We start from the raw sequence: 16562 nt of genomic DNA on the forward strand, positions 1-16562 counted from the left end.
AGCACTATCGCTGTCGCTGTGTGTTCTGCTATTCTTTTTGTCTTGTTTTCTAATAGCACATCCCCAGATAGCAAAATGACTCTGCACCGGATCTGCCCAGAGGTGTCACAGCTCTTAGTCCACTTGCACAGCGGAATGGATCCGGAACAGATAAAGATCATGGGTCCATACTGGATCAGGGCCAGACTCCCCAGATCTGCCAAAATAATAGCTCATCTGGCCCGGATCCAAATTGGATCTGTTCATGGAAAAAGAAAAAGTGACTTTAAATTGTATCAAAATCATTTTATTTAAACAACAAAAGAACTCACACTGATCACAAAACTATAATGCTGTTTCCAGTCTGTGTGTATCATTGGGCTTTGCTCAAGGGCCCATAGACATGTGACTATTCTGCTGAGGCTGTGCAGGAACTAGCAGTGTTCTGATTAGACGCTTAGACTGCGAGCCACAAGCTGCTCCCCCGTTTTGTTGTCTGGCTCAGAGATTCCGCTCTGAGGCAGCGACCAGCTCCATCTCTGCTCTTCAGCAGATCTCTGGGAGGGGCCTGAACTCTCCACTGCGGCGGACTGGCCCTCCTTACTAGACGTGATTCTATGGGCACTGGGGGCCCGACGCAAATAATCCATGGGGCCCTCCATCTCCCCCCTCCCCCAACATGGTTAAATTTGTTACCATTATTTTAGCGTGAAGTCTAAATAAATAATACCAACGAACAGAATTTAATAAATACAAGCCCTTTATTTTCAGTTTTGTGCAAAACAGAATACATAATTACAATACATTTGTCATTGCAATGTACTATGGAATCAGCACCTATCCATCTATTTACCTGCCTCCATACCTGTCTATCTACCTGACTCTCTATCTCTCTGCCTCCCTACCCCTCTCTCCATCTCTCTACCTATCTGTCTGCCTCTCTATCTCTCTCCACCCCCTTACTTGTCTATCTCAAGCTTTATTTGTCACACATACACACCCTCTGCGATGGGTTAACGTTCTGTCCTGGGTTATTCCCTGCCTTGCACCCGTGGCTTCTTGGATACACTGTGGATCTCTGTCACCTTGCATAGGACAAATGGGCTTGGAAAATGTATGTGTGGATAAACAAACATACACTGAACATATGTGTAGGGAAAACACTGTATAAAGGTAACTGAAGTGTAGGAGTCATTTGAAAGCAGCTAGAGAGTAGCCAATCAGAGGGCCACAAACAGAAACAACAAACTCGCCCCAGGTTGTGTCTGGCCACGTCGCCCCCGCCTGTACAGTCAGCGGATCTTCCAGTGCCCACTCTGCGGCCACCGCGCTTGACTCATGGGACTTTCCCTGGGGGCCCTGAAACTCGCAGTGACTCGCAGCGTGGGGGGTGGGGGGGTGACGGAGCCTGACATGAGCGCCGAACACCGTTAGACATCTGGGAGCAGCTGACCTCGCCTCTAGGGGCAGCTGTGGATCGCCATGGTACCGCTGGTGAGCAGCTGCGCTCGTCCCCCCGTCCCCCCCCCCGGTGGTGCCAGATAGCCAGACCAGCTGTTTCAGGCACACGGAGCATTTGGGGGGGGGGGGGGGGGGTTTTGCTGCGATGTGACACACGTTGCCCACGCTGGTGGATTCTTTTACATATCAATACATTCAAGACAAATATAACTATTAAATGTAGCTTATCAGACAGAAGCTATTTGTGTACCAGTCATTTAACTAAAACGAATGAGTCATTATTAATGGGAAACAAATGCATTGACCCTAAAGATAAACAGCAGAAGAAAATAAAAGTGTAAAATCTCCCTACTGCATCTTTTCCCCAAAGCGACAAAAAAACACAAAACTGAGTATTTCGTTCAGAAAAAACACACAAATACCAACCCCTGTGGCCCTTTCAGTCACAATGGTGTTTTGTGCGGGGGCGGGGGGGGGGGGGGGGGGCTTGTAGAAATGGGTCACAGCGTATTCCTGGGGAGGGCCTCTTGCTGAATGTGCCACGTGTCTCTGTGACCTGGTTAACCCGTGTTACTGTAGGATGCCCCACTGTTGTCGCTGAATATGCTTTTGCACTTAAAGTCATACTCATAGGAGGGCAGGCGCGTAACGCAGGGGGAAAGATCAGTCTGAAGAAATGAACCTTTCCCAAAGGCCTATTTTATTGTCAGCCGATCAGTGACTGAAACAAACTGTTTCAGTTTTGTTTTCCTTTCAATGACTTTCTCAATAATCCAAGGGCCACACTGCCTCCTGGAACCAGTTAAAGCACATTTCTGCTGTAAACACTCTCCCAGTTTCTACAGATTTTCTGCTGAAAATATTCCAGCTTCCCACCAATTTAGTAAATTTGACAGATTTGCAAACAGGCTGCCCTAAAATGACCCGAGGTTAGCGTTTGGCATGCAATCTGCATACCGTGAAGCATCTGTAGGAGACGCAGCCTCTCGGTCTGGTCATTATGACTGTCAGCAGTGTTGATTAGATGCCATTCCCAGCATGATGAGACATCAGAGGCTCAGACCCGCGCAGCCAGAACATGAACGTGACAGCTGGCTTTACGGTCACTGGCGCTGTGTGGTGGGCGAGGAGGAGGCTGGGCCCTGCGTCACGTAGAGTGAGAGTGACGAGGGGGAACACTGCAGCGCAGGAAGAGGGGCTGTGCTTGCGGATAAAACAGTGGGAGGTGGGCCTACATTTGGTTATAGACGCAGTGGGAGGTGGGCCTACATTTGGTTATAGACGCAGTGGGAGGTGGGCCTACATTTGGTTATAGACGCAGTGGGAGGTGGGCCTGTGCTTGGTTCATCACCGGCATGACAAACACTGTGAGGGACCTTAACATGCAGTAGCCAGCAGTCATACACTTTTGAAGGACTTTAACACGTTACCCAGCCGTGAGACATAGTGAAGGACTTTAACACGTTACCCAGCCGTGAGACATAGTGAAGGACTTTAACACGTTACCCAGCCGTGAGACATAGTGAAGGACTTTAACACGTTACCCAGCCGTGAGACATAGTGAAGGACTTTAACACGTTACCCAGCCGTGAGACATAGTGAAGGACTTTAACACGCTGAAGTCAGCTGTGAGATGCTGTGTAGGACCTTAATTTAATTTTTTTAATTTTAATGTGTTCTCTGCATTTAACCCATATGTGTCAATAACTGTGAAGAATATTAACATGCGGTACCCACCTGTCATAGACTGTGAAGGACCTTAACACACTGTTAGCAGCTAAAATACAATGCGAAGAAAAATGCATTCAGAATTGAATTTTGATTTGCCAAGATGCAAATCAGTTTCTCCTGGGAAAAAGTGCCAATCAGAAGCAGATATTGGGAATAATTACAGAAAGAAAGCATCTATTAGACAGAACATAACGGGGTTCATTCTCCCATATCTGAGCTGGGTCAGACCTGACGGCCCCGTCCACATCACAGGCCGTATTACCCCTGGTGAGGCATTGTGGGAAACGCCCTTGCCATGGTCAGTCCACCCTGGCATGACTGTTACCCCATGCCAACTCCATAGCCTGAAGAATTTATGGAGATTTCTACATATATGATCCATTGCCATGATGAGACAAATTCCTTAATGGGGTTGGAAAATGGGGCATATTCTGGAAGGAAGACCATTGAAAGGTGGATCTTTGTGGAAACACTCATTCATGGTGTGGAAAAGCTGCGGTGAAAGTTGATAACCCACAAGGAATTCCCGATTGCTCCAGATCTCATTCGAACAGAGCATCCTTAGGAGCCCTACAAGTCGTCAATGGGTGTGTTATATGGTCTAGGGGTGGCGTGGTGGTGGATGATGCCCCCACAAAGGGTGACATTGCCCCCAGACATGCCAGGGTCCACTGCTGTGGCCAGTGTTGACCTCTTAAGCTGTATGGGAGCAGTTTAGCTTGTTAGCATGTGTAGTAGGACACCTGTGTGTTTGACTGTAGTCACTGGCATTTTGTGCATTGAGTAACAGTGTATTCTGCATGGCAGCGTAAGCTTTGTGATGAAACCCATGCTTTCGGTTTTGCAAACACAGCTTAGGAAATCTGCAGTTTGTGTGTATCAGGTGATTATTGGCTAACATTTTGCAAAGAGGAGTTTTCATTTATGTGGAGGTGCTGGGGTATGGTGTTCAGGGTTTCGGGTGCGGCACAGTGGCCTCACACCTCTGGAGAACTGGGTATGATTCCCTGCCACAGCATATGGGAAAACTCTATTTTATAAAAATCTGTGACTGCAATGAAAAACACTAAAAATGCAAAAACTTGTATTTTGTTTGGTTACTTATGGTTATGGTTAGGGCTGGGTAGGGGTTAAGGTTGTCAGAGTTAGCGTTAGCATTTTCCCCATAGAAATGAATAAGCGGTCCCCAAAAAGATATGATTACACGACGGGGGACCCCCAGATGGCCCATGTTTTGCTGTCTCTCAGTTCCTTGAAGTTTGGCATGGAGCAAAAACGTGGACTACTGTATCTGCGAGTCCCTGAGGACTGGTTTGAGAAACGCCGCTCTATAGGAAAAGCAGTATAGAAGACGGATGTGTACATTTTTACGGCGGTAATCTCAGGATGAGTGTTGAGCGTCTTGCAATGCCAGTATGAGATTAACAGATAAAAGAAATTCAACTGATGGTGTTCATGAATTCCTGAAACCCTTAGGGTCAGAGAGAATGTGAAGCGTGGCTCAGTAATGGGGCGCGATGGTGGGAGTTTCTTTCTGTGCAGGACATCTTTAGTTTAGTGATGTGAACAGTGATAGATGCATGTTAAGATTACAGGTCCTGTTTTAAAACACGTCTTTTTTTTCTTATTGGCCAGTGTTGCTGCTTACAGATGTAAGAGATTTCTTATAAAACTATAAACCCCCTGTAACCCTCCAGTGTAAAACGATAAGACCTAGAGCGAGCTTCAGAGGTGATGTCACAGCCCATACCGCTGTGGCACGCTGGAAGTTAGGGGATACCCTGACAGATGTTTACACTCTCACCCCTTCATACTGTACATACACCGTCATGTTTTTTTCATCTCATCCAGGTCTTTTGGCATATTCTACCCACATGTTCCTTAATTTTAAAAATTTTAATTTTACATTTTACTCTAAATCATGGTCTCACGTTAGTTATTGTTTCCGTAGATGTCCTTTCATGTAAGTCTTTGTTGTTGTGTACCGGTGCTGTTATTAGAAGTGAACCAAGCATGTTTTCCTTGTATGTACAGTCATACAATGACAGTAAAGAAGTCTGAACCCTGACTCCTCTCTAATGACCTGATGTTCTCCCATCGTTGTGCTACAAATCAAAGATCAGAAGCAGGTTGATGCGTGATCTGTGCGGCTCTGAGCCTTTGCAGCCCTGTTACGATCTTGACATTTCTTTGTAGTTATGCAGTATTTTTGTTTATTAAGCACATTAGGGTAAAGATCTAGAGTGTGGCTGCCAGTCCCTTCATAAAGCTTGATTGTTCACTTCCTTTTGGCTTTCAAGTAAGACTTATCCAGTCTGATCTAAAGGTCGCTTGTCCACTGCCTGTTGACTTTCAACTGCGAGCCACCTTGGCCTCCTGCGCCTCACTGATGAGAATGCAGAGCTGGTCTCAAACGAGCAGGTCCAGATCAAAGAGGGTCTGAAGACCAGAACACGGCACCTGCTCCTCTTCAGCAATGTTCTAGCCATCGCCAAGCACGGACAGGAGATGAACACAGTCCGATTTTCACTTATAGGAATCCCACAGAGTGAGACATCAATCAGTGTGAACACTCTCATTGGCACTGTGTGGGTGGACTCCTTCTCCAAGCACTTCTTCTTCTACTTTTAGGAACAAGAGACAGTTATTGTAGATGGGGAACTTTGAACACAAGAGCAGGTGACCACAAACAAGGGAATTTCTGTAAATCACCATGTAGGGTCGAGCCAAAAATATTTAAAGTGACGGAATTCAGGGGAACTGACATTGACCTGACTTTGGTACTTCGGTCATATTTGCTTAATATCAGAACAGATATGAAACTGAAGGTATCAGGCAGAGCATCAGAGTAATTTTTTGCAGACTGATTCTTTAGGACCTATAATCTCCAGTCACTCACACCTTACACTAAGCTGGGCATTTTCTGCATGTTTGCATATTAGTGGCTGATCATTATGGCACATGGGACAATGCCACAATGTCTCCAAACCTAAGAAAATTGTTATTAGACAAATTTCAGTAAACATAATTAAACCAGGCTATAGCGTAACGCGGATGGGCTTATCTGTAGGTGTTTCATTTGCATTTGTAGAGCTGCTCCGTATGTTTGTCTGTGTTATTTTGGTGGTCTTTTCAGAAAAGGGTAAGGTTTGGTATGACTACCTTCAGTCTTCCCACGTCTTGTGGTGTGGACAGAACACAAAGTTTGGCGTGGAGCTTCTGTGGGGAAAATCCGCCATTATTTTGGGGCTTGGGAATCCGTTGGCAGGGTGTTATTGACCCATCCAGCTCGGCTTGTCCTGTCCTGTCCTGTCCTGTCCTGCGTGTGGGCAAGGACATCTCTCGCCTTGTGGCCTCTGGTGCATGGGATGATGGCTGGAATTCGAAGAGCATTTCTGGGAAATGAATGGCTGCAGGACTCGAGTGATCATCCAGATGAGACGTGCGAGGACACCGACAAAGGTTTCTGTCATTTTTGGGAAATGACCAAAAAAATTGCATCTTGCATCTTTTGCAGTGAATTTCTCAGTCTACGATAGAAAGCAGAGTTCATCCTAGTCAAGTCTAAAACAATTATAAAATAGCTATGAGTCACTGAAAGCCACAGATAAATTCCCGCCAAAGAGTTTATATCCTTCAGAAAGAGAAAGAAAAACATAAGAATCCCCTGATCGTGCATGTGTGGGGTGACCAGTTGTTAAAAGATTTATATGATATGTACATGAACCAATAACACCAAAGTAGCACCTTTTAATTCCACTTGAGCAACTGGCCCTTCCTGTCAGCTGACAGGAAGTTGGCTATGGATCAAAATGTGTCAAAACGAAACACGGGCACTTCCCCAAAAAAGTGACGAAAGCAATATTTTCAATGAAACACAACAGAAAACACTGGATATTAGTCATAAGGTTTTTCTATAGGTAAAAGATGGATGTTGGTGTTGTCTTACCGGGCTATTTTTAACCTGAAAATATTTCTCCTTATTTATACTGTTACAGTAAAATTAGCAATAACAAGGACACAGGTCCTGCATGCTGCTGAGGGGATTCTCAGCACCAGTATGGGAAAGTACCACTTATTTTAATCGTGGTCAGGCGACAAACTGCCGGTGATTACCAGCTAACAGCACACTCTGCTGTAGGTTTATTTCTGGCACACCGTTTGTTAATGAAAACAATCTGAACATAGTTTTGGCAAAATTGGATTAAACTTCCAGATCTGAGACCTTAGCTCTCGCCTCCAGCTGTTTCCCGGAGACCTGTGTCAGCTATTCCGGTGGATATGTGCAGAGATGTTGGGAGTGATCTGCTCCGTTCGGGACGGCGATCTGCTCTTCCAGGGAGAAGGCATGCTGCAAGCTGAAATATGTGCTGAGTCTGCAGGACTTGTGACAGGCTACATACCATGGTGAAGTTAGGAATTTCCAGATTGACCTTGAGAGCTTCCTGATCCTGACTTGGCCTTTAGTGCTGTGCAGTGACCATCAGGTGCCCCCCCCCACCCCCCCACCCCATTCCATCTCACAAAATGACTGCTAGGCACATGAGAGGGTTCTGAGTGTTTGTAAATGTATGCACTCATTTAGGGCTGGGGGTGGGGGGTGGTTAATTCCATAAATTTGCTTTCCATCATCCAAAGCCACTAACAGTTTGGCTCATGAATAAGGGACTAATCCAAGGCCACACCCTTAACTAGTAGGTCCCCTGCTAAGTAAATTGATACACAGCACTGCCAAGTTACTTTCAGACATTATGTAAAAACTCAAAAGGGAAGTGAAAACAGGCTCCCCAGTAATGAATGAAGATCAGCCCAGGACGAGGAGTGAATGGGTAGAGTTTGCTATTCATGCTACAGATTAGCATCTTAGTGCACTATCCAGATGCACACAGAAGTGTTCCGACTCAGTATAAACCAAATCAGTTAAAAGTGAGATGATTCTGTGAGTGGGGAAAGAGGCACAGAATGCCACAACCAGCAGGTGGCGTAGTTATTAAGGGATTGGTTCAGGTACTTAAGCAGAACTGCTATAAATGAAGGCCAGGAAACAGAAAGAGTAAAGTCAAGGCACCAGCCCTGTGAGGGAGCGTCATCTACCTGTTACTTCAGCGGAGTCGAACCCGGCTCACGTGAGGGCAGAGAGGACGCACGTGGACACGCGTCCAGGTAAGCGGAAGCCCGTGGCCAGGTGTCACGTGGCTCGCGTTTCCCCCTCTCCGCCACGCGGCCGCCACCACCGCCGCCCCTGGAAGGTTTCTCTGCGTTTTTTTCGCAGGCAGTGAGAGTGCGTGACGCCGTTTCCGCTCGCCGCAACGCGCTGAGAATTTCCACCGCCCGCGAGTCATTAAGAGAGCGGGTGGCAGCCAACAGACAGTCAGAGTGTCGCAGTGAGTGACTGTGTGATCTAGCATCGAGGACCATGCTGTCTCTGTCCCCTCAGATCGTCTGAGCCGAAGGATCACTTGGGACACACTTTACACAGGTACGTAACACATCAGCAACCTATCGCTTCATTATAGCAAATTATCAAATTATTCATGCAGAGTAATATTACTGTATTATCAATGATACTCCGTTTTCTCTGACTATAATTAAATTTATATAAATAATAATTGTATAATAAATTATATACATATATGTATATAAAAGCACACTCATGCTTATAAAAATCAAGTTATATGAAGTGTATTAATGACAGCTTTACGAAAAGTGTTGGTCTGCACGGTTTCACTTGTGGCGTATTTTCAAAGTAAACATCCCCACCTAGTTTTTGAGGAAACCGTATCTGTGATAAGTGCTGCACCTCCTGTCCGAACGCACGATGTCGTGTATGCCCTCCCTGTGTCACCCTTCGTGAAAAAAATGCCTTGCTTCACCCCGCAGGACTGTTGAGGAGGTGAAGGACAGAGTGGCCCACCGGTCAGCCCCCCCCCTCGAGCATCCCCATGAAGGTGCCAAGCAGCAGCGTCGTGGTGCGTAGCCTTCACCTCCTCTCTTCACCTCCTCTCTTCACCTCCTCTCTTCACATTCTGCCGTTCCTGGTTCCATCATTCCCCACTGTTACAGATCGACACCTGTGGTTCAAAGCTTCAGTAAATAAAACAGTAGAACAGAGAAAATAATCTAATTGCTACTTAAATGGAAAACCAGTACTACTGTATAAATAACCCATTCCTTCTTTCCCTCCACTATTTCAGTCAAAGACTGTAATCTTGGGAGACATGGACTCACTGATGGAAGTAAGTAACAAATGACCCTAATCTGCTTTATCACTTCATGCTGAAGCATTGAGCACTCAGTGAATTTGGGCTAAACTTTTGATCTTAGATTAGATTCAGTTAAAGTCTACTTTTTTTGCCTGTGCACAAAGTACTTAGGCAATGAAATGCACTCTGGCATCATATATCTGTGTGTGTGTGTGATGAATAGCTAAAAAATGTACAACTATTTAGTGATTAACATGGTATACATCATTACTTGATTCAAATTGCAAGAAGCTAAGAAGTTTTGCACCTGTGACTGAGGTTGTCATTGGCAACTGGCGGTAGTTTTAAAAACAGCCTCCAGCTTAGGGTTAATTCGGGCATAGGGGCAGGATTCCAACACCTTATTTAACGAGGTGTGAAGTGCTGAACAAGTGCCTGCAGCTCTTCCTTTCTGTGCCCGTCTCTCTCTCTCTCTCTCTCTCTCTCTCTCTCTCTCGCTCGCTTGCTCTCTCTCTCACACACACAGATGCATGTAGCAGCAGGTCATGTGCTTGGTCTGATCATATCGCCTTGTTTCTAGGGCAACGTGAAACCCACTCCCCAGTCTGAGAAGCTCAGCAATGCAGATGAGAGGGTGGCCCCGCCCACTGGTGAGTTTGAATGTTTGAATCTGCGACCGTTTGTTTTGCAATGCGGCTTCATCGGCACAGCTGCCGGTCCCTGCCACGCAGCCGGAGGGCGGCTGCTTTGAAAACACACCACGACGAGAGGCCTGAGACCGCTTTGTATATCTCATGCAGAAAACGGGAACAGCAACAACCGATGGAGCTTCCTGAGAAAATCCAAGAAGATTCTGCTGCATCCCAACACCTCCAAGACGACCCTGTTCGGACAGTTGCTGTCAAACGTGTGCGATGAAAATGAGAACCTTCCCAAACCAATCACAGTACGTATGATACTTCTAAATAGAAAGCATCCCCAACCAATCACATTGCATGATACTTCTAAATAGAAAGCATCCCCAACCAATCACATTGCATGATACTTCTAAATGATGGTACGTTTTATCCCTACAACCTTGGATAAGTGGTTGCCAAACAGATGAGCTGGCATGTATCCCAGCCAGCAAAGGATGCAAAGCAGAGGTTCACTCTGGATGGGACGCTAGTCCATCCCACATGCTACAGGCAATTTAGACACACCAGTTAGTCTAACCACATGTTTTTGGACTGTGGGAGGAAACCCACACAACACTGTGAAAACAAGCCACACACACACACACACACACACACAGAGCAGAGGCAGAATTTAATCCTACTCACAATGCTCCCCACTGAGGCACCATGGGCTAATTTGCTTGGCTGAATATCTAGTGATATCTAGTAATATCTGGTATTCCCAGCTCTCGTGGTGACTATCAACCAAGCAGACTGTGAAGCTGGCAGAGAATCTGTATCTGATCTCTTGCTGGGAACTCTGATGTTCCTCTGAGTGCTCATTCGCTTCCCTTTATCTGCCCGCGGCTTCCTTGCACGTTACAGGAGCCTCAGCTCTGATGCTCGGTGTCTCTCTTCCACGCTACAGGAAATGCTGACCCTGCTGCTGAAGAGGGGCTCTATTACAGAAGGTGTCTTCAGGAGGGCGGGGAACAGCAAGTGCCTGAAGGAGCTCAAGGCACAGCTGAATGAGGGGCTGGACATTGACATGGAGACCCAGTCTGTCATCCTCCTTGCCGCACTCTTCAAGGTGAGCTCACGGGGCAAACTCACGCTCCCTTCATATCTCGGAGCCATTTCACCTTGGATGCGTGGACTCCTGAGCTGGTGTTAAGCATAGGTAGTAAAGTCTTTTCAAACTTGTGAAATTGTAGGACTTCCTGAGGGAGCTTCCTGGAAGCTTGCTGGTGGCAGAGCTGTACAAGGACTGGATGATGGCCCTGGAGAAGAAGGATGAGGAGCAGAGGTGCACCGAGATCAAGAGGTGAGGTGCAGCGTCGTCGGACAAGCTACTGGTCCCCAAGTGTCCCCGATGTCCCATACTGTGATGCTCAAAGAGGTTTTCGAAGCACGTATCTGCTCAGGGTCACGAGGGACCACTTTCAGTTCTGAAGTTGAGTTCTCCGTAGGTGAAAATACAGGGGCTTTTGAATGGAATTTTTATATTTTGGCCAGACCACAAGAGGAAGTGACCCTTAAAAATGACACAACTCCAGGCCCGGGTTCTTCTGCTTTCTGCATCTCTTAAAAAAGGAGAAGTTGGATCAAAAGGGCACAAAACCAACCGGAGCTTCTCTCCTTCCTTCAGGGTAACTGACAAGCTGCCGAGACCCAATGCCGTCCTCCTGCAGCATCTGCTCTGCGTGCTCCACCACGTTAGCAAAAACGCCAACGCCAGCAAAATGGACGCCCGCAACCTCGCCGTCTGCATCGCCCCCAACCTGCTCCGGTGCGATAACCTGGCCGACGTGGAAGAGGTTAGCAAATGCAGGCTGCCCTGTCCCATGGTGCTTAACATGTAACATGCAACAGGTTTCAAAAGGTCCCTTGCTTATAGGAAGGGATGTATTTCCAAATAAATTTCAAACAAAAGGGTATGACCATTGCAGTTTACAAACCAAAAAGTTTTGTTTGTTCATTCCCTTAATTAAATTGTATTTGTCTTCAGGTCACGGCCCTTACACAGTTCCTGATCGAAAACTGCTGTGAAATATTTGGAGAACATGTCCAGAAGCTTCTAGGAGATCCAGACAAGGAAGAGCAGGCAGATAATTCAGGTGTGCTGATGACCTGATGTAAACTCCTGAATCTGACTTGTTGGTGATCTTCTAAGCTCATGGGAGTTTTATTTACACAAAAATATTCTGAGGACAGAAGGAAAAATGACTGGATCAGAGAGATAACCAATCAGATTGTAGAGGAGGTGGGTCCAAGCAATAAGAGGAGGCAGGACCACATCTGATTGGTTGGTCCCGCCTCCTCTAGTTGCCTGGACCCACCTGGTTATCTCTCTGATCCAATCATTCTTCTGTCCTCAGAAAATTCTTGTGTAAGAAAAACTCCCATGAGCATCTTCTAAGCCCTCTCATGAGTCACACGTGCTCATTGTGTGATGTTTTTGTGATGGTTTACAGATTTGCTGTCCTCACATCAGCATGACTCCGCTTACGACAGCACTGACCCAGATGCAGATGGAGATGTGGAGGGAGCAAAGAGGAAAGAGCAGACAGGGGAGATTGAAGACCAATGCAGCCCTCCACAGTGCAAAGACGACAAACCATCAATCCTCATCTGCTCCTCCAATGACACCAAGTTTGTCTCTAGGAGATGTTCAGAACCTTCTCTGTTCCCGTTTTTGGGGATTAACAACTTGAAAGTGTTAGCCAGGAGCCATGATGACTTCTCCATGGAGAAGGAGGACTTTGCTTTGGAGAATAATACCCTGAAAAAGCAGAACTCTGACTCTGTCCTGCAGCCTGGCCAAAGCGAGAGGCTTCTGGGTCTCCAGAACCTCAGTGGCATGCTGACTATACCGAAGCCCACTGCGAGATCGAAGGATTGTTCCTATTCATCCAATTGTTCTTTGGAGAGCTCCTTGTCCAACCTGTCAGAGAACTCCGTCTTCACCAGCTCTCCGCTGTCCTCACCTCCCAACTCCCGAAAGTCTAGCTATGCTCGAGAAGAGGTCCAAAATCAGGAGAAGGAGGTGAAGAGGCGTACGTCCTCCATCAGGAATGAAAAGAAGAAACCGACGAGGGCCATGAGCTGGGCTGCCCTTGCTTACAACAGGGGAAGCTTGAAAAAAGGGGACAGCCAGAAAGAGATGGCGTTCTCCTGTGAGATCCTCCAAGAAGACTCACAGAATGAGACGGAATCTACCAAACCCACTCCCAGGCCACGCCCTTTGTCAGCCATTGAGGTTTTCCAGCGAGTGGACAGCAAGATCCCTGCAAAACCCCCCTCATACGAGCAAACCATTCTGGGGTTCCCACTGGCTCCCCCTAATCGCCGTATGACGGTGCAGGACGCCTGGATGATGGAGCGGAAGTCACGCCCCACCTCCATGACAGAGGACCTGTTGGGCTCATGCTCCAGCAATAGCTACACGGACTGCTGCCTTCAGATGGGGGCCACGGATGTGAGAGACACGGGTCCGGCTGAGCAGGCTGTAGTGTATCGCCAGAGGGCAATGTCCGAGTCTATATCCAAGAGGCAGCAAGAGAGAGTGGTTCACAGGTGCAGCCAGCCCCTGTTTGAGGAGATGACCTACGCTAAGGAGTCCTATGTCTGACGCCTAGCAGCAGCTACACAGAGGGACCACATGCTGGCTTACACAGCATAGCACTGTGTTTCATAGCAAAGGTTAACAGCAAGAAGAATTACTTATTTCGGCACCTTAAAGCTCTGTAAATATACCTGGTTTTAATTTAGCATATGAATGTGCACTTTTTTGGTTTCATTAATATAATGTGCATTTGTAAATACAGAAGAACCTTTGTATATATTTTGATTTTTCACCTTAACTACAACCACTTCATTTCCACTACATTAAAACAGTATTACGTTAAGCTATGATTTCTGTGTGTTTACTTGCCAAAGCAGGAAACATAGGGTCACATGAAGAGAAGACAGCATCTATTTCTTTAACAACATCTGAGCAGGCTGGGGTTGAGCAGAGCAAGCAGAAGACCCTAAAACACCATGAACAATCACAAATACAATCATATTCACAAGTTAATCAGAAATGCGCGGTGAAATGCACCATCCAGGAAGCCACCCAGATCTGCTATCTGCAAGCAGCGGGTGGATCCACCCCCCCCCGAACGAGAACAAAATGTTCTGTCTGCCTGAAAAAGGAAACCAGCTGTATGTGAAGGTTGATCTGGTTTTTCTCTGAATTTCTCTTGCCTCGTTGAGGAGAGTGTTGCGTGCTCTTTTTTTAGGACAGGCAGACGGACTTCCTCTTCCTGCTGCGGCTGTGTTAGCTGTGCTGTCAAAGGGCCCCGACAGTCTCTGTGCCGCTCAGCATGCATTGCCATCCCTGCATTACACTTTGCCACATAATGTGACCATACGACATGAACATATTACCATGCCGGTAGCTGACCTGCTGACCTTTATAAAACTGACTGCAAAGGAGAAGCTATATGTTACGTGTTAATACTCCCAGGGATGCCAGGTATACTAAATACTAAATACTAAAGCTAACTGACAATGCTCAAGTGTACTAATAATGCTAAAGCTTACTGATGATTCTACAATATGCTGCCAATGTTGACGCTGACTGACAAGTCAGTTTCCTGATGATGCTGAAGTGTACTATAATCATGCTAAAGCCTTATGACAGTGTTATAGTTTGCTGACAATGCTAAAGTTTACTAATGATGGCAAAGTGTACTAATCATACTAACAAGATTGCCAGCACTTTCGATGTAGCTAATTTAGGTTTACAATGGAATGATATTTGCTGTAAGAGTCTGAAAGCGTGTCAGGCCAGACGCGTGAGAGCTGGCAACCCTGCACTAAAGCCTACTAACAATGCTAAAGTTTACTAACATTGCTAAAGTTTTCTAAGGATGCTAAAGTGTACTAAAGCATACCGACAATGCTAAAGGTTACTGCACAGGTTTACTGACAATCCTAAAGTTCATTCACGATGCTAAAGCCTTACTGATGACATTAAGGTGCATTGGCAGCGCTGAAGCTCATCGACCGCGCTAACACACTAGCCCATCTCGCAGATGCAGATGCACTCGCTAGCTCACACACCAATCCCACACAGCTCCTGGCCCAGTCACCTAATCCTACACTGAAGTTAATCAAGCTTTTGAAAAAGCAGATATATGAATTCTCACCGCGTATTGACTAAACAGCAAAGATATCCACTGTACTGTCACTGCGGACTACCACCACCTGTCACCGGCTGCCATTCCGTCCACTTGCGGATACAGTCATTGTGTGAAAGAAGCTTAATCAATAATCAAACAAATACTACATCTGGTTTCTTAACCATAATGGACATGCTCCAGCGATAGTCAGCTGTTTTAGTACAAGTTCAAATAGGGAAGGGGATTACCAAGAGTTACATTTTGGGGGCCCTATAAAGTGTTGGGCCCTGGAAACTGCCAGAACTTCCATGCCTCTCTGACGCCCCTGACACAGGAAACTCAGCCCCCTGACTGTAGTACATCATGTGTTCATTTAAAGGGCTCTGGCACAACAGTGAATTAATTATCATACACACTCAGCTGAAAACAACAAACACATTTATTTCTAATAGACAGCTCAATGGGTAGCACTGTTTTCTCACACCTGCAGGGCTGGGGGGCGCCAATCCCACCCCCGCTCTGTGTGCGTGGGGTGTGCATAACCTCTTTGTGCTGCACAGGTTTCCTCCAGGTGCTCTGGTTAACTACTGCAACCCAAATATGTGGAGTTAGGGGAACTGGCATAGTACCCATGGTATGTGCCCTGTGACGGATCAGGCCTTGTGCCCGACGCTGTATGGCACACCGACACCCTGTATTGGAAAAGTGATTGAAAGATGAAGGGTAGAAAGATGGATAGATGTTCTCAACAAAAGCGACTGAAATATGAAGTGAGGTAAGATGGTCAGATGTTCTCATGAACATGCGACGGTTTCCAGACCAGTTGAATGTTTCGAACAGCAGCAAAACCGCACCCCCTGGCACGTGAGCACTGATAACAGCGTCGTTCTGCCAGCTCAGCATGATCCAGCCTCTGAATCACGAGCATCTGACTGCTCCAGTTTTACAAAATTGAGTTTGCATGCATACAACAAGATTACTTTCTGCTATAGCAACAAGTCATCTATAGCAACTAAAACTATTTATTAGCTTTAGCATGATGAACCTGATGCCGAATTACTTACACGGCTGAAAGCTGCAATGAGAAGCACAGCAGATTGGTCAGATCGGAACACATGATTACACAAGCCACCACACATGCCACAGCTTATTATAAATGTGCTGCTATTCGCTTCATTTATATTATCTGTAAAGGATCTATAATTATTAAAAAGAAGTCTGTCACTTTAATGTCAAAATATTTTTTTGAAGAATACTATTTGTAAAGTAAGACGAATTTCTAAAAAAAAAAAGGCACTGTTTTATTTAAATCTAAGGCGTTCATATAATTAGCTAAGTTCTGAGAAACTTACACTCTTCCCCCA

At 46.2% G+C, this 16562-nt stretch overlaps 1 protein-coding gene across 1 annotated transcript; it reads left to right on the top strand.

Annotated features, from left to right (window-relative positions):
* The first annotated feature begins 8491 nt into the window (after positions 1-8491).
* tagapb (T cell activation RhoGTPase activating protein b) lies at positions 8492-13938 on the top strand. The gene is made up of 10 exons (XM_023839381.2): positions 8492-8650; positions 9052-9140; positions 9366-9407; positions 9955-10024; positions 10175-10320; positions 10959-11120; positions 11245-11354; positions 11679-11847; positions 12039-12147; positions 12505-13938. Exons 2-10 carry the CDS (start codon positions 9114-9116, stop codon positions 13659-13661), a joined length of 1992 nt encoding a protein of 663 aa, XP_023695149.1. The 5' UTR covers positions 8492-8650; positions 9052-9113; the 3' UTR covers positions 13662-13938.
* The last annotated feature ends 2624 nt before the right edge of the window (positions 13939-16562 follow it).

This window comes from Paramormyrops kingsleyae, chromosome 19 (assembly GCF_048594095.1).
Source record: "Paramormyrops kingsleyae isolate MSU_618 chromosome 19, PKINGS_0.4, whole genome shotgun sequence".
NCBI lineage: Eukaryota > Metazoa > Chordata > Actinopteri > Osteoglossiformes > Mormyridae > Paramormyrops > Paramormyrops kingsleyae.

Bases quoted from the DNA above. Each gene is read 5' to 3' on its own strand.
- tagapb (XM_023839381.2), top strand. From the start codon at position 9,114: ATGAAGGTGCCAAGCAGCAGCGTCGTG. The intron at 9,141-9,365 runs GTGCGTAGCCTT...CCACTATTTCAG, and splicing joins TGCCAAGCAGCAGCGTCGTG to TCAAAGACTGTAATCTTGGG. The intron at 10,321-10,958 runs GTACGTATGATA...TCCACGCTACAG, and splicing joins ACCTTCCCAAACCAATCACA to GAAATGCTGACCCTGCTGCT.